General features: G+C 42.6%; 1 protein-coding gene across 1 annotated transcript; it reads left to right on the top strand.

The window, feature by feature from the left end:
* The first annotated feature begins 1,058 nt into the window (after positions 1-1,058).
* Positions 1,059-26,489, top strand: GALNT8 (polypeptide N-acetylgalactosaminyltransferase 8). Its single transcript, XM_075722419.1, has 11 exons — positions 1,059-1,254; positions 4,380-4,668; positions 7,462-7,628; positions 8,704-8,887; positions 15,055-15,252; positions 17,995-18,109; positions 20,250-20,435; positions 22,593-22,730; positions 23,553-23,648; positions 24,235-24,402; positions 26,310-26,489. The coding sequence occupies exons 1-11, from the start codon at positions 1,059-1,061 to the stop codon at positions 26,487-26,489; spliced, it is 1,917 nt and encodes a 638-aa protein (XP_075578534.1).

Raw genomic sequence — 26,489 nt, 5'->3', positions numbered from 1 at the left:
AGTTTGATGTTTTTTACAGAGGGGAAAAAAAAGGATTATACACTACCGATGTGAATTTGAAGTAATGTTTACAGCAATATGTACCTGGCATAACTCTTAGGGTTTCCGTAGCAGGGGCTGCAGGGCTGCCCTGTGGTGGAAGAGGCCATGAGCTGATATACATAAGAAAGCATGAGCCCTTAAGGCAGGAGACACCCTGAGGGGAGTGCTTGAGGGGACTGCAGATGCACTTTTGGAAGGAGACACTTCTGAAGGGACTGTGGCCCATGGGGGACAGGGACAGCCCTGAGGGACTGTGGCCAGCAGATGACACACACTGGGACAGCAATTCTGGGAAGCATGAAGAAGCTTGGTATTTTTATGGAAACAAAAGCTCCACGGGCTGTGAGTGCTACTTCAAATTCACATGTGTGTACTAAGCATAACTGGCAGGGTTTTGGTAGTGGTGAGCTGCAGGAATGGCCTGTGTGGGAGAGGGCTGTGAAGTGCCCTATACCAGTCACAATTGCTTCCAGCCAGCTCAAAAACTGAAGGAAAATCCATTTTAATGTGTTTTTCCATTTTTGTTTAATTAGTTTAATTTAATTACAATTAATTACAAAAAACAATTTTTGTTTAATTCCCCAGCTGCTAATGACCAGGAAACGTAGAATTGTCTTGCAGTTTATTCCGACTGTCTTTGTGCGTACATGTGCTTTGTTGCATGACAGACTTTCTGACATCTACCCAACATCCCTTCACTTCCTACAGCATCACCCCAGGTGCTCACTCAGTTCACGTGACTTACTGCACAAGCCAGTGAGAGCTGCATGCTTCCTCTGGCACTGATAACTTGTACAGACAAATAAGCATGCAACTGAGAATACCTGTAAGCTGTACCATATCATCATCAGTTCTATGACTCATTAGACTCTGTTAATCTCTTCATTTGAGCAGTCTTAGCTCTCAGTCAAGTAGAGAATGTGAAACAGTGCATTTGGAAAGAAGACTCAGTAGAGACCCAGAACCACAGACAAACTCCAACCAGCAGCAGAACGCTGAGTTTCTTTACACTTACAATGGCACCCTGGAAGAGACCACACAAAGTTGCACTGTTAATCATGAATGCAGGTTTTGTGTGTTACCTGGTGCGATTATTGCAAGATCAAAGAAAGGGAAGATTTGATTCCTTGAACGTTAATCTTCGATCTCTGAACCAAGAAAATAACATCCTTCAGAAACTGGACTATTTGGACTGGAACATTCATAACCTCTGTAAGTAAAATGCCATGCTGCTTAACTTTTTGAAGATTAGGTATCTAAATTTTCTGAAGGATAGAATAATAGATAGCAGCAATAATGTTTGTTTGGGTTTCCCTGAACGCTTTTGATTGTTTTATTTTGTTTTTCTTCTTGTAATTGTGAAAAAGATTTGCTAGCTTATCTAGTTACACACAAAACAATGAAGTCTTTTACAGTCATCACGGTGTTTTTTTGCATATTAAACAGCTCCTGACCCTGAACTCTTAGAAGCGTTAAGCAATTTTAAGGTGGTTGTTGTACTGGCATACTCATCACAGACAGCTATTATTTCTGTCATTATTTTGTTTGCCATAAAAAGCTATTTCTGAGAGAAACTGGAAATGCCCCATTTTTTCAGCCTCTGCCTCTGCTGTGTGGGTGAGCAAGGGGAACTGTGACTCGCTCAGTCTTTTTCCTTCATGTACCTTGAGCATAGACACAACAGAATTGCTGTGGGGAAAAGACATTGATGAACTCTGCATCCTGCTCGACTGGACTGTGTTCCCAAGCAGCATTATCTGAAATCCGCTGGCAGGACTCTTTCTCTGTCATCCCACAACAGTGAAAGGCCCACAATGTCCCAGCAGATGTGCTTGTATACGAGCAATATTAATTTAGAAGGGGCCTTTTCTTTCTCACAGCAGGGTTTGTGAATTTTGACCTTGTTTTCAGGTATCTGTTGTATGTTGCACTGTTGGGAAGTGGGCACAATAGAGCCATCTGAATAAGGGCTGAAGAATCCATCTCTTTATTTCCTTTGGACCCCTTGATTTCCCACTTTTTTTCACGTCGTTTGAATCTCATTACCTCATAGCAGTGGTAGGAGGGCTAAAGCAGAACCCTGCTGGCTGCCATTGCTTTGACTGTCATGTTGTCCACATCTCCTCACTTTAGGGCTAGATGTGTGGTAGGTAGAACAGGAGAAGAAACTTAGAACGTCTTGTTCATCCAAACCTGAACTAGCAGTTTGAAATGCCAATTGGGGCACCCTTGAACTTAATAAGGAAATTTTCCTGTACAGGTTGGTCACATTTAATATCCCCTGTCCTATGCTGTCACTGTTATTGCTGACAGTGTCTTCACTGGCACCTATTCTCATGGACGTCAATAGTTGGGCATAGTTTTTGTCGATTATTTTAGAGACATTTGAAAGAAAGCCAAAGTCTTCACTTCAACACTTATTCATGGAATCAAATAATAGTTGAGGTTGGAAGGCACCTCTGGAGATGGTCTATTCTAATTCCCCTGCTCAAAGCATCATCAGCTAGAGCCGGTTGCCCAGGATGTTGTCCAGTCAGGGTTTGAATATCTCCAAGGATGGAGACTTAGCAACCTATCTGGTCTACCTGTTCCAGTTTTTGGTCACTCCAACAGTTAAAAAAAAAAAAGAAAAATTTTATGTTTAAATGGATTTCCTTATATTTCAGTTTGTGCCTCTTGTCCTTTCACTGGACATCAGGAGAAGATTCTTCCTCTGTCTTTGTTAGTCCCTCTCATAAGATATATGCATCAATAAGTCCCCCACCACCACCCCCAAGCCTTCTCAGGCTCTCTCAGCCTCTCCTTGTATAACAGATGCTCCAGTCTCATAATTGTCTTAGTGGCTCTTCGTAAGATTTGCTCCAGTATGTCCATGTCTGTCTTGTACTCAGGAGGCCAGAACTGGACACAGTATTTCAGATGTGGCCTCACCAGTGCTGTGTAGAGGGGAAGGATCATTTCCCTCAACCTGCTGGCAATGCTCTTCCTAGTGCAGCCCAGAATACCGTTGGCCACCTTTGCCACAAGGGCATACTGTTGGCTCGTGTTGAACTTGGCATCCACGAGGACCCCCAGGCCCTTTTCTGCGAAGCTGCTTTTCAGCTGGTGTTGGTCCATGGGGTTGTTCCTCCACAGATGCAGGACTTTGCACCTGCCTACGCTGAACTTCATGAGGTTCCTGTGGGCCTATTTCTCCAGCCTCTTCAGGTCCCTCTGAATGGCAGCAGGACTCTCTGGTGTATCAGCCACTCCTCACAGTTTGGTATCATACACAGACTCGATGAGGGTGCACTCTGCCCCATTTTCAAAATCATTAATGACTATATTAAGACAACATTGGAACCAGTATTGACCCCTGGGGTACACCACTAGTGACTTGCCTCCATCTGGACTTCGTGCCACTGATCACAACACGGGAGTTCAATCCGCCTTGCTATCTACTTATCTAGTGTGTACTTCCTCATCTTGTGCATGAGAGGTATGGTCAGAAGCCTCACTTGAGTTTAAACAACATCTATTCCTCTCCCCTCATTCACCGAGATAGTAATTTAATTGTAGAAAGCTTTATCTCACACAGGTTTTCTGTGCCTTTTTATACGACACAGTCTGATATTGTAAACTTAGCAAGACCTTGAGAGATTAGCATTCACCCTGTTCAAAGTTTTCTGACAGAGACAAAGTGAAGACTGGCAATAAGCTTTTCAAAAGATGCTGCAAAGGGCTCATTTATTGTATTACCTTCTAGAACAATATGTCCTAAACAACCTTACATAGGCTATCTGTGCCTTTTCTTTGTGGCACAATATTGTGAACGTAATAAAACCTTGAGAAATTAGGGTTCACCCTGTTCAAATATTTCTAAGCAGAATTCAAAAGATTCCAGTAAGCTTATTAAAGGAGATGGCAAAGGGCTCATTTACTGTATTTACCTTCAAGATCAATATGGTATCAACAACCTCACTTGGATGGGAATCCCATTATGGATCCTTAATACATTAATGTAACTCAAGCATAACATCATGGAAATGATTTGGCCCAATTTAACAATTTGTGCATTGCCTGTACTCTCAGATTTCTCCACTGATGCCAGTGCAGTGTCCCTTGCTCTGCACTCGTGCAATTGAGAGCAGAATCTGGTGCAGGGTATTGTGAAATAGGATGTTTAAAAACTGTTCTCATGTAGGAGGGAGGGTCTGATACTACTCTGATGTGAATATCAGTTTAGCTGTAACTTCACGGGTCTCGTGACCTGCAGTGTTATAAGGAGAATTTGGCTCAGTTATGATGAGGGAGAGTGTTCTCAATTGCTGTAATAATAATTTTTTATTTTCAATCAGCAAAATCAGTGGAAGCATTCCGTGAAAATATAAAACAAATAGAACATGATCTGAAGCTGCAAGATAACTCCAAGACTGAAGTACGCAAAGCTGATAATGCAAAGGAGGAAAAGAAGACCGTACACCGTTTGCTGTACCCAGACTCAGTTTTGTTCAAACGCTGGGGTACAGATTTAAGGGAAGAGGAGCAAACTGTTGCACAGAATCTGTTCTTAAGTTATGGGTATAATGTTTATCTCAGTGATCATCTACCTCTGGATCGACCCATCAGAGACACCAGATCTCCCAGGTGCAGTATAAGCCCTCTCTACATTCGCAAGGGGACATGAAATTAAAGGGAAAGGGATACACATTGCTTTGGACTAAGTTAAAATAATCTAACAAATCTCAATTTGTGCTGTGTTTGTTTAGGTTTTTTTTCTATCATATTTTTCCATATCTTGCTCAGACTTGTAATACTCCAAAGACTGTGAAAAGAAGTCACAGTGTAGAGAAGACACTTAGGAAAAAGAACATAATGTTAATGTTATATAATTGCTATAGGACTTCTAACTGTCAGTAAAAAGGGGAAAAACTAAGCATAGTATTCAGAAGATATGAGACCTTCTGGTCTGTTTACATTCTGTTTAAGCCCCAAAGCCCAGGACATCTGAAGCATGCTTTCTCTTATGTTGTCTTATGTAAGCCTCTTCTATGCTGAGATATCCAAAGTGGTGTTTTTTAACTTCCCCCCTGTGCCGCCTTGGAAAACCTCCCAAATATAATCAATGAAGAAGTAACCCCCTACATTGAAAAATTCTGTCCTTTTAAACAAAATGCTTGTTTTTCTTAGCTATGTTGCAGATCATAAGTGGGGAATACCTATACTGCTTATTAAAAATGATTAGAAATCAAACAGGAGAGGTGGCTGGAACTAATTATTGGCCAGTGAGTCCCATGAAGGGTGAGGGAAGATTCAGCACTTGAGCTGAATCCCTGGCACTCTTACTTTTATTATTGTAGGCATAGCCATAATGGACCATTGACCTTGTGAGTTTTCCTTATAGCCTTATTTTCTCTCCGTTTCCTTATCAAAGAGTCTGAGGGTTAATTACATGAAAATACAGTGGGGTAAACATCTAAAGGATTAAGATGTAGACAAGCAGTCCACTTCATAAGAGGAAGCTTAAGGTATTTTTCAAGGAATTAGTTGGCTCTTGAATCCAATTTTTTAAGCAGACCAATGGCACTATGGGAGCTGGCATAAGTAACCATTAAAATCCTCATTAGGAGCAAATATATGTTAAAAAAAGCAAATACATTTTTTTCTGTATAGTATGGTAAGGTAAGAAATTTATTGCAAAAGATAATAGTAAGCTTTACATGAATTAACTGGTGTGAACATGGAAGAATGTTACAGATATACTGCAAGCCTATACCTTTGTACCTACAGTCACTTGTACTAAATCTGATGGAGCATTTCAGAAAAGGATGTGGGGGGCAGAGTAGATTGCAAACTGGGCATGAATTAACAATGTCGCACTTGGGGAAAGGGGGGTTGCCTTATTGGCAGCCCTCTGGAAGATGTAAAGAGCAGGTTATGTAAATGAGTCCTCATCATACTGCTTGGATGGAGCTGGTTCCAGCTAGGGCAGACACTAGTACATTGCCCTTGACTGTGGCTGTCCTCTGGGTCTTGGATCAAGCCTTAACTCTGGCACATAATGACAGTTTGCATGTGTTTCTCAGTTCATGCTGTCTGAAGTAATGTGAGGGCTCTGTAGTAGCTTCCAGAGTGAGTTTCAGATGGCTTTCTATGCAGCACATCTTGGGGTGCTCAGGCAGAGGGTGTGGAGTTGTGTGAGGGCACAAAGTGGTGAGCCAGCCACAGATCCTCCTGAGGCAGCCCTGAGCTGAACAATCCCCACTCTGCTGGGGGATCATTTTGGGGAGAACTGTCTGGAGCAGCCACTGCAGAGGTGGCCGAAGCAAGTGCATGATTAGTCTGTGTGGTCCCAGAGAATGGCTGCAGTGCCTGGTGCTCTTCTCCTTTGCTATGAAGACGTATTTGCAGAGATCACCTTTTGCAGATATCCACTCAGGCTCTTACGCTAATGGATAACACCGCTAATGGAGAAATTCCAACAAAAATGCAATCCATTCATCCACAATTGCCACTGTGGAGGTCTACTTGGAGCATGAGCCGGGGTCTCAGAGAGCTGTATTATGTAGCCACACAACTCATGCAGTCTCTATTGCTTTCAAGAGCGTGTTTCTAAGGGGAGGGAATGATCAGCCTGAGAATCCAGCTGTGCTCTCTTGTCTGCTCTAGAGTTAGTGCCTAACACTATGAAGAAGACCTCACCATCTGCCTGGTGGCCAGGATCTTAATTAGCAGAGCTGACAAATATCCCAAATATATACTTAAAAAAAAAAAATGTAAAAAAATCTTTTGACAGTAAGCAAGAAGTCCAGAAGTATTCAAGCTAGCACAAAAGTTTGTTTCAGTACTGGGAACAATTTATTCTGGGGTAGCATGGAGTTCCACAAGGCCTGGTTTACTGTGTAAGAAGGATTTTTGAAGCTTTCAAGAATTTCTAAAGAGATCCCTTGACCAAGGGAATCCTTCTTCCACGTCAGTTAAGTATAGCTAGACCTATCTTGTTCTTCATTGCACATATGAAGGGATTATTGTCTAATTTGTTTTGACTGCTGTCAGATTTGGCTATTGTCATCTCCTTCTGTAAATGCAAAAAGCCAAATTTCACTCACATGTCCACTGCCTTGTAAGATAATCATCCCTGGCTGAGTCAACTGTATTCTTTAGTTTCAATATTTTATAAGCATTTTGGATTAAGAAACAGTAATTGTTCTTTCTTATTGTCTTAACAGAAATTTTAACTTTACCCAAATGGTTTATATACATACATAATGTAACTCAAATGAATAATGAAACTTGGATTAGGGAATTCAATTTTTTCACTCTTACGCTGATTTTCACTATATGTTTTAAGCCCAACATCCTAATTCTGCCTTCCTGCAGCTGCCTTGCTCTCTGACTTTCTTTAGAAACTGTGCTAAAGTTGTTGTTCTTCTATTACAGCTGTAAAATGAAAACATATCCAAAAGACCTTCCAACACTCAGTGTTGTACTTATATTTATGAATGAAGCACTGTCAATCATCTTACGTGCAATTACTAGTATAATTAACCGAACACCTTCTCATTTATTGAAAGAAATCATCCTGGTAGATGATTACAGTTCAAACGGTAAGTGACACAGGGAAGGCAGGAGTCTTGTTCATTTATGCCGCTACTGTATTAAATGACTGTTGGTGGCCTTTTGGGTGCACACAGAGTAGACCACTCAAAATGAAGAAGTAAACTGAGTACAGAAAAAAAACCCAAACACCTTAATAGCCTGGAAAAAGGCAGCTAATAAGGAACAGGATGATGCTCCACAAGTATTTGAAAAGGTTAAAAATTGAAGCAGGAGAGTATTTATTATCACTGGCTCATCAGGCACAGTACCAAAGTAAGAGTATGCTAAGAAAACTCTCTGTAGCTATCTGAAATGACTCCTTGAAGAGTGGTGTCTTGGGTTGTGGAAAATACTCCTAGGGGAAGCAGTGGGTGCATCATTGCTCTTAGAATTGAGCTGAACAAAGCATTGTAAAATCATCTGTAAGAAACAGTCATAACAGTCATACCCCTGATCTACAGGGTGCTCTTGTTTTTCTTTTTTTTCTCTTGCCTAATAAGATAAGATGTGCTTGATTTCTCATTTTGTTAATGTTTTGTAGCTGCTAGAAAAACATGTCAGTTTGGGTGGAGCAAGAGTTTAAGTGAATTTCCAAAATGATTCTAAGAGGTCCCAACTTTCTATTCTTTTTCTCTGACACTATTTTTTTCTTTGGTGAGGGAGATGGCATGCCTACAGCTCTTACAGGACCATTTCATGTTTTCGGGGATTGTTTGTTTTCTCTTTTCCTTCCCACATGGTAGAGGATACACACAGAAATTACTGCACTAAGTCAGCTAATTGGTTGCTGTTATGGCACACGTCTAAAGTTTCTATGTACCGATGTATTTGTGTACAATTTAGAAGCCATACAGTAGCACTATATGTAAATGAAATTTAGGTACTTAATTGAACTCCTGAAATGGAAGCTGGTTTTAAAAATAAGCCTCTTGAATTCATGAGTACCTGAATAATTCTACATGTTCTATCGCAAAGAACAAATCAGTTTTCAATCTGGAACTGGGAGAAGCTACATAATCTTTTCCATTTCTTAATATTAATTAACTCTTTTTTTAATCATTAAAATGTGGGGGTTGGTTTTAGATGATCTGAAAGGAGTGTTGGAAACACACATCAAAAATTACAATGCAAAGCATCCTGGACTGCTGAAGATCGTCAGACATCAAAAAAGAGAAGGCCTAACACAAGCTCGGATTTCTGGCTGGGAGGCATCAACTGCAGATGTTGTTGCAATTTTGGATGCCCATATTGAAGTGAACATGGCATGGTAAGACTATGAAGACTGGGGGGTGTCTGAAGTATATATGTGGTTCTCCTTTCTGGCCTGCCACATGTTAATTAACATCCACCAAGTTACTTATTTCTGAGAGGAAAAAGGATACAGTTGTTTGAAATAAATAGCAAAGCAGACAGGTGACAGAGTAAGCTGTTTAGTAAAGAGGAAGAGAGAAATGCCTACCTTCTCTGTATATTTATTACATTTCTAGGAAAAAAGACTTCATGCAGTGAAATAACATAAGAATGATGCAGGTTATTTAGTTCCACTGCCACCAACTTTGGCCCTTTATAAGTGTATTCGACAGCCATAATAACCAATGACTTCAAATTGGTTTGATTCTTATTCCAACTTTGGCTAATGTTTATTTGCTGTTGCCTGTTAGTTTAATAGTGCATTGTAGTTCTAGAGGACTCTTTTTGCAAAGGGAGGCGAAACAAGTGGCCCTTTCTAAAGCGGCAAATTGGTGGCAAAAGCGCAAAAGCAAAAAAGTGCAAGGAGAGAGAGCGCTCTGAGCCGGGAGCGAGCTCCTGACGAGCGGCAGCTCTGACTCAGCGTGGCCGGGGACAGGAGCGATGGCGGCCGAACCCCCTCAGTACAAGAGCAGCCCCCAGGGAGCGCGGCGAACAGGGCGCTAAAGGGAAACTCAGCTAGTGGTCATCGCCCTCCCAGGAGAGGACCTGGCAGCTGTGGTTTCCACTCTCCCGAAAGCCATGGCCAGAAGGAGTGTGGTGAGCCAGAGGGAGCTCCCGCACAAGCATGCAGCCGCCCAGGTCTCCGGCTGCAGGGAGTGCCCGAGCCCATCACTCGTACCAGAGGGCAGCGGAGACGGCAGCTGTCTTTGGTGTGACCAGGTGAACGATCTGCTCGGCCTGGTGGCAGAGCTGAAGGAGGAGGTGGAAAGGCCAAGGAGTGTCAGGGAGTGCGAGAGGGAGACAGACTGGTGGGGCCGCACCCTGCCCTCCCTGGGGCCAGGGCAGCAGGCGGAAGCCCCACAAGGAGCAGAGGATCCCCTGCCCTCTGACCGGCAAGCAGAAGGAGGGGACCTAAGAGATGGGGGGGAATGGAAACAGGTCCCTGCTTGGGGCGGCAGGCGAATCCCCTCCCGGCCTCCCTCACCTTCCCAGTTGCCCTTACACAACAGATATGGGGCTCTGGAACTTGATGGCCAGGCAAGTGGGGAGGTAGGTGAAGGTGAAGGTCCATCCAGGGGGTTGCAGAGGGCAAGTCAGTCATCCCCATGCATTATGACTGCTTCTGTTAATCAAAAAAAGAGGGTAATTGTCATAGGCAATTCCCTCCTGTGGGGAACAGAGGGCCCAATATGCTGTCCAGATCCATCCCGCAGGGAAGTCTGCTGCTGCCCTGGGGCCTGGGTTAGAGACATTACTAAGAAACTCCCTGATCTGGTATGGCCCTCTGATCATTACCCGCTGTTGGTTATGCAGGTTGGCAGTGATGAGGCTGCAGAGAGAAGTCCAAAAGTTATCAAAAGGGACTATAGGGCACTGGGATGATTGGTTGAAGGAGTGGGAGCACAGGTAGTGTTTTCCTCTATCCTGTCAGTGGCAGGGAAGACTATTGAAAGGAACAGGAAAGATCAGCTGATTAATATGTGGCTCAGAGGCTGGTGCCATCAGTGGAACTCTGTTTCTTTCGATCATGGGGAGGTTTACACAGCACTGGGCCTGCTGGCAACAGATGGAGTTCAGCTGTCTCCAAGGGGGAAAGGATCTTGCTCATCGAGAGGGCTTTAAACTAGGTTCAAAGGGGGAAGGGGATATAACCAGGCTCACTAGAGAGGAGCCCAAGGCTGTCATGGCAATGTTGGGGTGAAATCGATAGCCCAGCTCAAGTGCACCTACGCCAATGCATGCAGCATGGGCAAAAAACAGGAGGAGCTGGAAGCCATTGTGCAGCTGGATAGCTGTGACTTAGTTACCATCACAGAAACATGGTGGGATGACTCTCATGCTGGAGTGCTGCAATGGATGGCTGTAAGCTCTTCAGAAGGGACAGGCAAGGAAGGAGAGGCGGTGGGGCGGCTCTGTATGTTAGGGAGGGTTTTGATTGTATAGAGCTCGACAGTGGTGATGATAAGGTGGAGTGCTTATGGGTAAGGATGAGGGGGAAGGCCAACAAGGCAGACGTCCTGGTGGGAGTCTGTTATAGACCACTCAACTAGGATGAAGAGGTAGATGAAGCATTCTATAAGCAGCTGGGAGAAGTCTCGCAATCGCTAGCCTTTGTTCTCATGGGGGACTTCAACTTGCCGAACGTCTGCTGGAAATACAACACAGCAGAGAGGAAACAGTCTAGAAGGTTCCTGGAGTGTGTGGAAGATAACTTCCTGACGCAGCTGCTAAGTGAACCTACCAGGGGAGGTGCTTTGCTTGACCTGCTGTTTACAGAGAAGGACTCGTGGGAGATGTCATGGTGGGAGGACCTCTTGGGCTTGGCAGCCATGATATGATAGAGTTTTTGATTCTCGGTGACATAAGGAGGAGGGCCAGCAAAACCACTACCGTGGACTTCCAGAAGGCAGACTTTGGCCTGTTCAGGACACTGTTTGGGAAAGTCCCTTGTGAGGCAGTCCTGAAGGGCAAAGGAAGGCTGGGCCTTCTTCAAGAAGGAAGTCTTAAAGGCACAGGAGTAGGCTGTCCCCATGTGCAATAAGATGAACTGGCAGGGCAGATGACCAGCCTGGCTGAACAAGGAGCTTTTGCTGGGATTCAGGGAAAAAAGGAGAGTTTACCACTTTTGGAAGAAGGGGCAGGCAACTCAGGAAGAGTACAAGGATCACGTTAGGTCATGCAGAGAGAGAATTAGAAAGGTAAAAGCCCAGCTAGAACTCAATCTGGCCATTGTTGTAAGAGATAATTAAAAATGTTTCTATGAATACATCAATAACAAAAAGAGAGCCAAGGAGAATCTCCATCCTTTATTGGATGTGTGGAGGAACATTGCCACCAAGGATGAGGAAAAGGCTGAGGTACTTAATACCTTCTTTGCCTCAGTCTTTAATAGCCAGACCAGTTATCCTGAGGGTATTCAGCCCCCCTGAGCTGGAAGACAGGGATGGGGAGCAGAATGAAGCCCCCATAATCCAGGAGGAAGCAGTTAATGACCTGCTACGCCACCTGGACACTCACAAGTCTATGCGGTCAGATGGGATCCACCTGAGAGTACTGAGGGAGCTGGCAGCAGAGTTTGCCAAGCCACTCTCCATCATCTATCAGCAGTCCTGGTTAACAGGGGAGGTCCCTGATGACTGGAGGCTTGCCAATGTGACAACCATCTACAAGAAGGGCCGGAAGGAGGACCTGGGGAACTACAGGCCTGTCAGCCTGACCTCAGTGCCAGGGAAGATTATGGAGCGGTTCATATTGAGTGCACTCAACAGGCATGTGCAGGTCAACCAGGGGATCAGACCCAGCCAGCATGGCTTCATGAAAGGCAGGTCCTGCTTGACCAACATGATCTCCTTCTATGACCTGGTGACCCACCTGCTGGATGATGGAAAGGCTGTGGATGTCATCTACCTGGACTTCAGCAAAGCCTTTGACACAGTCTCCCACAGCATTCTGCTAGGGAAGCTGGCAGCTCATGGCTTGGACAGGTGTATTCTTTGCTGGGTTAAAAACTGGCTGGGTGGGTGAGCCCAGAGAGTTGTGGTGAATGGAGTTAAGTCCAGTTGGCGTCCGGTCACAAGTGGTGTTCCCCACGGATCAGTTTTGGGGCCAATCTTGTTTAATATCTTTATCAATGGTCTGGATGAGGGGATTGAGTGTGCCCTCAGTAAGTTTGCAAACTGGGTGGGAGTGTCGATCTGCTCGAAGGTAGGAACGTCCTGCAGAGGGACCTGGACAGGCTGGACCGATGGGCCGAGGCCAACTGTATGAGGTTCAACAAGGCCAAGTGCCGGGTCCTGCACTTTGGTCACAACAACTCCATGCAATGCTACAGGCTTGGGGAGGAGTGGCTGGAAAGCTGCCTGGCTAAAAAGGCCCTGGGGGTGTTGGTCGACAACTGGCTGAACATGAGCCAGCAATGTGCCCAGGTGGCCAAGGCCAACAGTATCCAGGCTTGTGTCAGGAATAGCGTGTCCAGCAGGGCTAGGGAAGTGTTTGTCTCCCTGTACTTGGCGCTGGTGAGGCTGCATCTGGAATACTGTGTCCAGTTTTGGGCCCCTCACTACAAGAAGGACGTTGAGGTGCTGGAGCGTGTCCAGAGAAGGGCAACAAAGCTGGTGAAGGGTCTGGAGCACAGGCCTTATGAGGAGTGGCTGAGGGAACTGGGATTGTTTAGCCAAGTTGCACCAGGGGAGGTTTAGATTGGATATTAGGAAAAATTTCTTCATGTAAAGACTGGTCAAGCATTGGAATGGGCTGCCCAGAGAGGTGGTGGAGTCACCATCCCTGGAAGTGTTCAAAAAACGGGTAGACGTGGCACTCTGGGACATGGTTTAGTGGGCATGGTGGTGTTGGGTTGACGGTTGGACTGATGATCTTAGAGATCCTTTCCAATGTTCATGATTCCTAGTTTTTACTTTCATTAAAAATAATCCAGCCCCCAAGCCAGGAAACATGAAATTAATTATTACTCTAGCCTTAACTGGTTTATTGGTGGACTTGATAGTGTTAGGTTAATGGTTGGACTGGATGACCTCAAAGGTGTTTTCGAACCTAAATGATTCTATGATTCTGTGACAGTTGTTTACATTCTGTTAGGTAGTGATGTCTATGTTACTGTTTTGTGTGAAATCTCTTTACATTCTCTCCCCTCTTGGTTATTGAATTCACTGGCTGATGATTGTCCATGTTGTCTCACTGTCTGGGAGCAAGGTTTTTCTCCCAGCCCTTCTCATGCCAAAATGGCTCTGTGTGGTCCAGATCTCTCTTTCTCTCTTGTTAACACACTAATTGATGCTCCCTAGCTGTTACAGTCTTAAAGGTAATGCTGAAGTCCTTTAGTCATGGCTTTCAGGACTCATTGGGATAGGCTGGGCTGTCAAGAGTATATAGGGAGAGATCAGGTCAGTTCTGGTAGGTGTAATAACAACTGGGGGAGACTCCCTCTGTCAGAGTCCAATACTCTCTGACCAGGTTCTTTTAGATATTCCACATGAGCAAGGTTTAATGTTTTAATACTAAATTTGCTTTTTTGAAGATACATGGGATTTTGGTTTAGAAAAGTGGTACAGAAATATACTGAAATCACCACACAAGCACAATATAGCAATTGCAATATACAGTTGAATTACAATACAAACAGGATTCACACCACTGCGCTCTATATGCTCACTGTCAAGATGCTGGGCATCCCTAGTTGCTGGGAAGGAACACATGGGTTGAAGCCAGTTCAAGCATGTTGTGCTCTTCAAAGTTCATTTTTCTGGGTGTTCAATTTTTATGCTCTATTTTGGGCTAAGCCACACATACACTTCCCCCATGTTGGTCTGGCTGGCTCAGGAAGATAATACTTTCTACTGATTATTTTAGGAAGGCTGTGTACATAACCAGTTGACCCACTCAACTGATACTGCCATTTATCTGCAATAAAGGCCACTGTCCAGTCCCCTTGGTGTTGGGATAAGTTCAGCTTCCTTTATGATAGCTGTGGTCATTCCCTATGTTCTTTGAGCTTTATGAGCACATCATCCTTGCCTATCTCCTCTGAGCCTTCTTCCATTGTCAGGACTCATTGATCAGTCACACCCTTTCCCTCATACAGCAGCTGTGCCATCAAGGCACAGGGGAAAGACTGAATGATCAACCTCAGGGCTTACAGCACCCCTCAGGATCTCCTTCCTTTCCTTTTCCCTTCTTGTCTCTTCATGCAGATACTGAAGACTTTAGAGCCTTTAGGAAGCAGACCCAGGTAGCAATAAACACAGCAAATTAAGCATGGAACTTATGGTTAGTTTGATTAGTGATGGTCAAAATGGAGAATCAGCCTAATGGAAGAGAGAGTTGAGCCATGGCATTAGCAATTTGGGTTACTAGTACTCCAAGACTGGCATGTAATTTTTTGTGGAGGCCAAAGTCAATGACTTAAAGTAGCTAGCCCGGTTTTAGAAGCAGGTGGTAAAAATTGGTACTGTTCATTAGATTTCCACTTTTTCAAGCTGAATAGATTCTGTTTGTTAATTTTGGTAGGGCTGAACCTATTTTGTCTCGACTAAAAGAAGATCGCACTGTTATAATATCACCAGTATTTGACAACATTCGTTTTGATGACTTTGAGCTTCTTCAGTATTCAGTGGCTGCAGATGGATTTGACTGGGCACTCTGGTGCCTTTATGAACCTTTACCAGCTGAATGGTATGCTCTGAAAGATGAAACAGCTCCAGTCCGGTAAGTATGAATAGCATTTGAGAGTGAGCCAAGATACATGATATCCAACATAGAGCTAGCAGAGGGAATATGTTTCATTGGTGGTGGGATAGATACCTATGAAGCACATTATATCTAGATAGTTGATTTGGAAGTGTGGGTTCTTTAGCAGCCCTGAAAATCTCAGTAGTAGTTTGCAGGGTTGTATTACAGAATCTGCCCTGTGCTGATCCTGCTGTCAGGTTTTCAGGCAATCCCTGAGTCACTGATTTTTCTATCTTGTGTTCCTTAGCAAGGAGTGTGGTAACAATATTTATTGACTGTACAAGATGAACTATGGCCCCTCTCAATGCTTGCCCAGCAATATGGAGTGAGTCTCACAACTTTGCTGGACAATTGCATGTCTGAGCTGCGAGGACTCACATGGATTCACGTTGTGAAGTTCTTTCTTTGGAGAAGTTGGAGTGACATATGATTGCAGTGATCTTGGGCAGACTTTTTCAACCCTTGCCACTTGTGCATCACACAAAAGCAAGAAAAGGACATGAACACAATACACACAGCTGTTATACCGAACATGACCCCTTACTGCTAGGCTTAGGATCCAATATATTTGCTTCTGTTCCTGATACCTTTCCTAACTGGTCAGATTAGTTTATGTATTGAACACAAGACGGTTGCTGGTACTATGATACTGGCAGCCATCTCGTACTGTGTATATAAACCCATTTGTTTCCTTGTTCTACAAGGCTGTCAGATGTTGTTGACTGTGCCTTAGCAATTAACAACCATCTATCAAACAATATTAAAAAAACTAACAAGAGATAAGATATAGTCATGAGATATTTCTACTCCTATCTTATTTTATTGGATTTATGTGGCAAGGTTTTGGTAGTGGGGGAGGCTGCAGTGAGAAGAGGTGAGGGGGTGCCCCTGAGCTGGACACAACCAGTTCCAGCTGACTCCAAAATGGGTATGGTGCTGACCAAAGCTGAGCCAATCAGCAATGCTGGTGGTGCCACTGCAATAACATATTTAAAACAGGGGAAAAAACAGCTGTGCAACAGCTGTGAGTGAGAGGAGTGAGGAAGAAATATGAGAGAAACAGCCCTGCAGACACTGAGGTCAGTGAACAAGGAGGGGAGGAGGTGCTCCAGGCACCAGAGCAGAGATTCCCCTGCAGCCTGTGGAGAAGACCATGCTGGCCAGATATCCACACGGCAGCACATGGACGACCCCACAGCAGAGCAGGCAGATATGCCCTGAAGGAAGATACAACCTGTGGAGAGCCCACACTGGAGCAGGCTCCTGGCAGGAGCTGCAGCTCGTGGAGAAATGCTCAGGCAGGACCATGTTTTCTGGCAAGAACTGCAGCCTGTGTGGGACCCTCGCTGGAGCAGTCTTCTCCTGAGGAACTGTACCTGTGGAAAAGTACCCATTCTGGAGCAGTTCTTGAAGACCTGCAGCCCATGGGAAGGACCCATGTTGGAGCAGGGGAAAAGTGAGGAGGAAACAATGTCAGAGATGAAGTGTTATGAACTGACTGGAACCCCCATTTTCCATCCCCATGCCCTGCTTCGGTCAGGAGGAGGAGGTAGAAAAGTCAGGAGTGAAGCTGAACCTGGAAAGAAGGGGGGGATGGAGGGAAGGTAGTTTAGTTTTGGTTTTGTCTCTCTCACTATCTTCATTTATTTTTAATTGGAAATAAATTAAATCAGTATTCCCCAAATTGAGTCTATTTTGCTGGTGATGGTAATTGGCGAATGGCCTCCCTATGCTTATCTCGACCCATGAGCTCTTTCATCTTATTATTTTCCCCTGTCTTGCTGAGAAGGGGAAATGGGAGAGCGGCTTCGTGGGCACCTGGTGGCAGCCAGCTAAGGTCAATCCACCATTCTTAGTTATATAAAGGGCTTTAAAATTTACTATGTACTTTCCTGAGGAGTAAAGGCACTGTGAAAACTTTTGAAAATAATGTACTGTGAGATGAGAAGGCAGATTTCTTCATTTGTATACTACTACACCTGGTAGCAAAATATTGGAGATAAGGATGCATGGATACCTAGATAAAGAACTATGGGTGAAATTGGCACCTGTATGTGTTAGTAACATTACATAGTACGCATTAATGGTTCAGGCAGGACAATGGAATGAGAGCAAGCCAGATGTAGGTTAAAGAATGTTTCATGGCAGGGTGTCCACAATTCTTAGACCAGAGAAAATAGAAGTGGTCATAGAGAATGGGGATAGCAAAAGCGCACCAAATCCCCTTTCAGTCCCCTTTCCCCCACCTCTAGGATGGATTACTCTACAGTGGAATTGGTCCTGCCAGAATCTGTCTTTCAAAACCTCAAATGACAGTGATTCTACAATCCCCCTTGTCAATGGGTTTTAGTGTTCAAGTTTCCTTAATGTTAGGTAAAACTCCATAATGTCCAACCTAATTCTTCCTTGCTGCAGTTTAATCTGATTTCTTTCTTCTTTTTTTAAATATGTGAAAATTATTGTTACATCTCCTCTCAAAATAGATCTAATTCTTAAAAAAATACTAGATCATACTTTTTAGACCATTGATCAAGTTTATTTGCTGTCTTCTGGATTTTTTAATGTTGATCCACATGTTGTTCTGAATTAAATCTATTACTTTCTCTTGGATACAACTGGAATCCTTCTGGAAGTTCAAGATTTGATTGATGGCTAACTGACTTGACTTTATTTCCATCATTGTTGCTTCTTTCTAATTTTGCTTGTTCGGTTCTCCAGGAGTCCGTCTATAATGGGGATCCTTGCTGCAGATAGGAAATTTCTGGGTGAGATTGGTGTACTGGACAACGGAATGCAGATATATGGAGGAGAAAATGTGGAACTTGGCCTGAGGGTAAGCCTATTTTTCATCTTTTTCTGAAAGACAGTGAAAATTAGTATGTGGTTTTTTTGAAAGCACTTAGGCTGCTGGTTGTTGTCCAGAGCATGGGTTAGTATTTCAGAACAACTCTGTTTTATTTTGGGTACCAAAGGGAAGTGATAGATTTCCAAAAGTGTTTAAGGCTCATGAGTAGGCTTTTGTTGATACTTCTTAGGGATTTTGACTCCTGACACAAAAACCTCCTTCAGTGAGGAAATACTGAATCTTGCAACATGTGGTTCTCTGCAGAAATTTAAAGTATATGTCTCTTAGCTCAGCAGAAGAATAAGATAAGATCAAGATAAATGAAGTTATGTATTAGGAAAAAAAAAAACAAACCCAAAACGAACCCAGAAAGAAGTCTGTCTGCCCTACAAAGTAATGTGTTCTTCAACTTTGGATGCTTCAAATCAAGAATGGAGGCTTTTTTTTTTTTTTTTTTTTTCCTTTCCAGAATAGTTTTATCTGGAGTGTCTTCAGTTATTAGGGAACATGTGAGAACACTAAAAATTCTCTTGATGAGAATTTTTTAAAAGTAATGGTGGTTGGAGATGTTCTAGAAGACCTGAGAAGAAAAAAGATGAATACAGTGCTTATCTCTTACAAAGAAGAGAAAAGGTGGTAGGACGTGAGAATTATAAACCTGTTAGGAAGCTTTAAATGTCCAGGAAAAAAGGGTTTGATTATTCTCTTTCTCTGTAAATATGAAAACTAAGGGGCTTTGAAAGAAGTTAGTAATGTCTTTCAGAATGAACACGAAGAGGAGGTACTTCATTCTTTCAGTAGCAGACCAGACCAACAGACCCAGAGCAGAGCTCCTTCCAAACAGTATTGTGGGTCTTAAAAACTTGCAGCCATTCATGGAGAGACTGAACAGTTATGGAAGAAAAACCTACTCAGCGTTAGTAAACAAAAGTGAATCACAGGAATATGCAGAAAGTCCTCTGACCTGAAAATAACTGGGGGCTGTGAGGTAACATATGTGCTTGTCCTGTTCCTAACCTTCCCAAGGAATAAGTTTGCAGTCGCTGCAGGATACAGAATGTTAGGCTAGATGGACTGTTGGTCCAGTATGGGCATTTTCTCATGTTCTTACAGCTTTTTCTTTTTTGTTCTGGTGTCTATTAGTCACTACATAAAAGATTATACAGACAATATACATTTGTCTGAACAAATAATGTAAAAAAAATCTAGGTTTTTTTTTCTATAACAAGGTAGGATGCTTTGTGCAAAGAAGAAAACCAGCAGTAATTAGGAGAAACATGAGGAATAAACAGCTACAGAGGCGCAGGTTGGGGAACATCCAGCTAGAAAAGAATTGGGAGTAACAGACTTTGTGCAGGTCAGCATGGGAAAGGATGGCACACAGTGGAGCATTGTGTGGTGATTCCTAGTACAACAAATCTGCATTGTGCAGTGCCATGTGGGCTTGCCAGCTTGAGTTTAGTTCTGCATAGCTGCTCACCTTTTGAAGAGCTTCCACACTTACACCGGTTCATGTATGGTCAGGTTGGGTGTGTTTGTTCTGGACCTTCGGTACTTTTGAAGCATTAGGTGTGGCCTGCTTAGGTATCTCTTTGAATTCCATGTAGATATTTTCCAGGAATCCACTGGATTTTTTCTTTCTCTTGAATTCTCCCTAGTGTGTAAGATTTTCCAGGACCAGTTTTGCTCTTGGCATGTCCTGGGCAACGTCACTGCTTCTAAAGGATTCAGGCCCATAACCACCACAGTGTTTAGCAGTCTAGCTCCTAGTGAGATCAGTTGGAGGTATGTACCAGTTTGCCTTAGTGCATCTACGCCAACTGATCTGAGTGCCTTGTCACAGGAAACTGGTGAGTAGTTTTGTTAATGGTGATGGCAAAGAAAAAGAAGAAATAACATGCCTTTACTCTCCTGGACCCGTGATAAGGCTACACACAGTAGAAATGAAAGGTACTGAAAAATTCTTTTCATTCACTCAGGCCAGGAAATAGAGCTTTGAATGCTGAGGGTCTGCCAGTTCACCTGGTGAAGGAGTGGGGGGAGCAGAAATGGGAGCACTTTTAACAAAAAGTGCAAAGAGTTTGAATAAATAGGCAACTTCACCTCAAATTCTTTCTTCTTGGCCTAGGCCTGGCAGTGTGGAGGTAAAGTAGAAGTGATGCCCTGTTCAAGAATTGCTCATTTGGAAAGAGCTCACAAGCCTTACTTGCCAGACTTGAGCATCATGGTGAAACGCAATGCCTTGCGGGTAGCCGAAGTATGGATGGATGACTACAAGTACATGGTCTACTTTGCATGGAATCTTCCAATTGAGGTGGCAGTGTTTCTCTGTGTTTCAAATTGGAACCCAAAGTCTAAAAGTGGTCAAATAAGAGCATGTGGTCACACAGAAAGAGGCATAGTATCATTACAAGAATCACTGTGAGGAAAAAAAAAATATTGATATGTTAATAATTATTGCTATGGAGGGCATCCAAGAGCCATGATCATAGACATGTTCCTCTTACGCTCAGACGAAGAGCTCATGCCTAGCTTAAAGAATATAAAATGAAATTGTGTAACATGTATTTTAACTTTTTCAGGGAAAGTAGGGAATATTTTACCTGAAATAATTTTGCACGAAAGAGCCTGTCTCTAGTGATCTGGGTGTCCCTGAATGTCTTTTAAATAAGCAAAATTGAACTTTAAATAGAAAATTCAATTACTCTTCATCACATACCCAATGACTTTGATTAAGTGAGCTCTTCTCTCTGCAGCCCAAAGTTCCGCTTTTGTTTTCCTGGAAGAAAAAGGGGAAAGTCTTATAGCATCCTTGGAAGGATGAAAAGTGGTAATACCAGGAAATTAAGAACTTTCCTTTAATAATAACTTAGATTAAGTCCTTTAAATTACAGGGTTTTTTCCTCATTTTGATTTACTTCAGTACTTCTGAATATGGTTTTAACTTTTCTCCAGCACACACTGTTGAAGATACTGAAAGTGTCAAGACCAGGTCTTTTGAGTATTGATAACTCCAGTTAATAAAAAAAAACTGTATGAATTTTCTCAGCCTGAACTTCAGTGGATTTATGAATCTTTAACAAAGGAAGAATAGCTTCCCACCTCCTTGTGTTTTCTTGAATAGATATTAAAGAAACAAATTAAAATATATAGTGATATAGCATAAATTAAAACTTCAGAAGAATCCACTTTCTCTCCCATTAATTAACTTTTACTGAAAATATTTGGAAGTTTTCATATGAAAATGCTAGTCATCAAAAACTAAGCCATTGGTAGGAACACAAGTATCAGTTTTAGCACTGAATGAAACTTGAGTAAAACTTGTTCATCTTTAATGACCCCTTTTCTCTGGGATGTACAAGTCTATTTGAAATTCCTAACCTATCTTATTCAGGTCACAGGCTGCATTTTACAGAACTGCTTGAATCATAGAATCATAGAATCATAGAATTGTTTAGGTTGGAAAAGACCTTTAAGATCATCCAATCCAACCATTAACCTACACTACCAAGTCTACTCTAAACCAATCAAGGGTAGACTAGACTAAACCATGTCCCAAAGTGCCACATCTACTCGTTTTTTGAACGCTTCCAGGGATGGTGACTCCACCACCTCTCTGGGCAGCCTGTTCCAATGCTTGACCACCCTTTCCATAAAGAAATTTTTTCTAATCCAACCTAAACCTCCCCTGCTGCAGCTTAAGCCCATTTCCTCTCGTCCTATTGCTAGCTACATGGGAGAAGAGACCAACACCCACCTCACTACAACCTCCTTTCAGGTAGTTGTAGAGAGCAATAAGGTCTCCCCTCAGCCTCCTCTTCTCTAAGCTAAACAGTCCCAGTTCCCTCAGCCGCTCCTCATAAGGCCTGTGCTCCAGACCCTTCACCAGCGTTGTTGCCCTTCTCTGGACACGCTCCAGCACCTCAATGTCTTTCTTGTATTGAGGGGCCCAAAACTGGACACAGTATTCCAGATGCGGCCTCACCAGCACTGAGTACAGGGGTGTAGGCTCTGTCGGACTGAGCTCCTGCTGGAGCTGTTCCACTTTGCATAAGAAGTTACATAGTCTTGGAAACAATAGTTTGAATCTTGATTGCTCCCATATGAGATGAGTGTCACAGTCAACAGACTATTGATCAAGCTAAGGTTGTTAACAAGCCCTGTCTTATTTTTCACTTTGAGCTAGATTTATTTTTTTGTCCATATGAAAGCTACTTCTTAGCCATATCTAACTTTGATATCCTTTATATTTATGAAGTAATAACATGTTAGTTTTTCAGTAATTTATTGGCACCTCTAGGCAAACATATCCTGGAATTCTGAAGTTTAAAAAATGTACAGGGTTTTTTTTAATGAACTTTTGAATATATTTTTTATGTTTTAAATAGACAATATGGAGAAATAAGTCTGTGTTTTCCCTAGTTTCTCAGTCCACCTTAATGTTCTGAAATTAAACATGTTGTTCTTGCAGAATCCTGGAATAGATTTTGGAGACGTTTCTTCCAGAAAAGAGCTAAGGAAAAAACTGAACTGTAAAGGCTTTGACTGGTACATAAAAAATATTTACCCTAATTTAATATTTCTTCCCAACATTGTTGGCTATGGAACAGTAAGTATTGAGTCTGTTTATTTGGAATATGGAACAAATAATTAGCTCTACTGTTATGAAGAACTGTTTGCAACACTCTTTTGCTGATAATGATATATTTTCCTAGAAACTTTAAAAAGACATGTCTTTCTAGACACTGAAGGATTCTAAAGTCTTTTTCATATTAGTTGTCAGTCTAGAATTTCTAAACTGTGTGGGTACTGATGGGAGAACAAAAGTAGTTTGGGAAAGTGCATAACATGCATTTTCTTACTGCATGCAAAACTCATCTATTAACCAACAAGAATGGATCAGTATCTTCCTGTAAGAGCCTGAATTTTGCAATGGACTATATGGATTTTTTTCTGCTGAGTTTAGCAGGATAATTTGGAAAGCATGCAGACATGAATCAAGATAGCATGTAATACATTGGAAGTCAGGCCACTGTTTGTGAAAGAGAGAGCTAATGATCCAGGCTGCAGTGACTTCTTAATATAGGTAGGCATTTTCTAGACCCAAGCTTGCATACCTTGCTGGAGCTGGGCAGTGGTACTCACCTGTTTGGAGCTGCCTGGTGACTTGTGACATGGTGCTTCATGGTACAACGTCGATGAGTTGTTGACAGACCTTAGATTTGCTTTTGACTTTTGCTGTGATGAATTATTTCCACAAAAGTAACCTGAGGTTTCTCTTCTAAACCCGTATAGTGTGTTCCACTTCAGGATTTGATGCAGAGCTCTGAATAAACTAGCCTTGCTCTCAGGACAGTTTCTAAAATTAGCGGTGACGAGTTGAAAACAGGATTGCTGTTCCTCATGATAAATTTCCTGGTTTATTCTGCAGATGAAAAACACATTGAAAGAAGACATCTGTATTGATCAAGGTCCTGTCCCAGGAAACATGCCAATTATGTATCCCTGTCATGCATATTCACCACAGGTAATGCAAGCAACTGATCAGATCTTCACATATGAGCTGTTGCTAACTGTTCCTTTCAAGCCTCCACATGGATACAAAATAGGCACTTCGAAAATATTATCTCTGTGCTATCTAAAGGGGAATATTAACCTTTATTTCATTAAATTCCGCTCCCCAATGCAACTGGCAGCAGGGGAGGTTCCCATGGAGATCTAAGTGCATTAAACTAAGGCTTTTGGTTTAGCCTTGCCAAAAAATTGTGAGACCTCCTGTTGATACCAATGGATCTTCTTGATTAACAGAAGATCAGTGGGATGAATGGGAGAAAAGTGGAGCTCTTCCTCACACCTCACTGCCTGTCCTCTCAGTAGGAGGGAAGCTAAGGGCTACCATTCAATTGTAAGCACCTTGCTTTTTTTCATTGGAAAGCAGAAAGACGTTCTATAGGGTCAAATTAATCCTGGTTTGATTACTGAGATATCAGTGGATGCTGGTACTGTACAGCTGATACCTCTCAATATCAGTTTTGGAACTGAGTGCTATCATCCGCTGATGAGATTTCCCTGGTATCTTAATTCACTGACAGTGGTGTCACCTTCCCTTTCAGCACATCTTTTATCACAGCACTGGAGAAATGTATGTAGGAGGTTTACATGCCCGAAAGAATACAGTTGATAGATGCCTAACAGACCCTGGGAATGGGAACCTGCCAGTTTTAGAGCAATGTGACACAGCTGTGAGTAAAGGCCTGAACTTGCACTGGGATTTTAAGCAGGTCAGTGGATTTTTATATCCCCACATTTCAATAAGCTTTCCCATTATAATGGATCCTTAGACACTTTCTTTGCAAGGCAGTTTGCTTCTGAATAATGTTGCCTCAATTTCAAGACTTGCAGGTGCCACTGCAAGAGCTACCGTGAAGCTGATTGAGTCTTCAGGGGTGTGTGACATTAAAAACAAGGGGATGGTCACACAACTGAAGCTGACTGAGTTACCAGTATTTAACCAGTTCTCACTTGGTGTCTGAACCATAGCCACTTTGTCCTCCAACTGTCTGTCAGTCTTGGTGGAATCAGCTGGTTTAAGCCTTTTACTTAACAGTTTAAGTCTTTTCATTTTTAGCTGGGCTGGCTAAAAACACTCACATGCTCAGTTATCACAGTTCAGCTAATAGGCAGGGAATGTGCAAGCCCAGGTGCTTCTGTTGCTTTTGATGGTCTGACTATACATTGTGAACTCTCTCCTCTGTCCACCATCTGTCTTTCCAGCCCCCTCATAGGACCTGTTGGTCTTAGGGGAAAAAGCGGGCTGATGCCTTGTCCTGCTCACTCTCTGGCACCATCTTCTGCACCAGCATCTGAGCATGGAAATCCTTGTTGGAGATCAGGCTAGGTTCATCTTTTCAGAGCTCATGTTACAGCTGGTGATTAGAGCCTTCACGCTATGTTCACTTGTCTCCATTTGTGCAGGATTTATTCCAGCTGATGCTGACATGCTTAATATCCCAAGTGATACTTTCATATTCTGTATTCAGTACCTCTGAATACAGAATATGATAATACTAGCTTAGTCAGATAATCTAAGACAGATGCTGCACCTCTGCTGGGGTGGGATAAACAGGCAGCAGCGATAATGATGGTGGGAGAGGTGGGAAGGGAAGCCATGCAACTTCTACCCTCTCAGGCAGTTCAAACATTATTAGCTTTATGTAATTGATAATTAATTAATTTTACATGTAATGTATGGGCCTGATTACTGTATCCCTCAGTGAAAAACTAAGCAGGAGACAAATCTTGTGAGAGATTGGTAGAGAATAGAGGAGTTGTATTGGTGAAAGACAAAGGTTTCAGTGATGTGCACAAAACAATATAGACCTACATGGTCTGCAGAAATTCCTCTAAAGCTTTCATGGAATCATAGAATCATTTAGGTTGGAAAAGACCTTTAAGATCATCAAGTCCAACCATCAGCCTAACACTACCAAGTCCACCACTAAACCAATTAAGGGTTATTTATCTTTAAGGGTTACTTATCTTTTTTTAATTTATTTTATCTTTAGTCTGGTCTGTAACCATAAAACTTAGAAGTTGCAGGTATGTTTCTGGAAGATTTAGACCTGCCTTAAAAGTAAATCTTCAGTTCCTTTTGTGCATCAAGCATTATCATAGTGAAACAACTGGCTGCCTGAAGGAGCTGGTTAAGATCCTGTTTGTTCTGGAGCCCAACCCTCTATGAAAACCCTCCTTTCCAGTGTGATGACTGACTTAATCACACCCCACCCCATTCACTACAGTTGCTAAATATTGACTTAAGAGATGAATATTCTCTTACCTGTTATTAGCTCTCTTCTTTCAAAACAGGATGCAGTATTAAAATTTACTAAAAGTATTTTTTGAACTGTAAAAAAATGCCTGAACACCCCACAAAAAACAAACACAACTCCCCCTCTCCCCCAAATCCAACAAAACAGACACAAACCTCTAAATATATTTTAATATGCCTTGGAGAGTTCCATAAGCTGTCATGTGTCATTAGCCTGAGCAAAACGCAGCATTTTTCTTTCAGGTCTGTGACCTACTAGTGTTTCTCAGACACATTTGTACAAGCCAAGAGAATTGCTTCCTCACTGAACATTAAATTTATAAGCCCTCAGCTTCTCTCATGTTTCCTTACCTTTTGTAGGGATCAGCCGTAATCAACAGGAGCACTAAAAGATGCCTCGAAATTACAGCAGATGATCCAGTTTCATACAGACTTGTAATGAGGGCCTGCACAGGACAAAGGTGGAATATCCAACACACGGTTAAGGACTGGGGAAAGACAAAAGACCTGGAACAGAAGGCAGAGCAGTCAAAGCATTGA

The sequence above is a fragment of the Pelecanus crispus genome, chromosome 1, assembly GCF_030463565.1.
Source record: "Pelecanus crispus isolate bPelCri1 chromosome 1, bPelCri1.pri, whole genome shotgun sequence".
Lineage (NCBI taxonomy): Eukaryota > Metazoa > Chordata > Aves > Pelecaniformes > Pelecanidae > Pelecanus > Pelecanus crispus.
Note: the sequence above shows the minus strand (reverse complement) of the source record. Positions and strands in the feature narration are given on the sequence as shown.

Bases quoted from the DNA above. Each gene is read 5' to 3' on its own strand.
- GALNT8 (XM_075722419.1), top strand. From the start codon at position 1,059: ATGGCACCCTGGAAGAGACCACACAAAGTTGCACTGTTAATCATGAAT. The intron at 15,253-17,994 runs GTAAGTATGAAT...TCGGTTCTCCAG, and splicing joins GATGAAACAGCTCCAGTCCG to GAGTCCGTCTATAATGGGGA. The intron at 24,403-26,309 runs GTCAGTGGATTT...TACCTTTTGTAG, and splicing joins TGCACTGGGATTTTAAGCAG to GGATCAGCCGTAATCAACAG.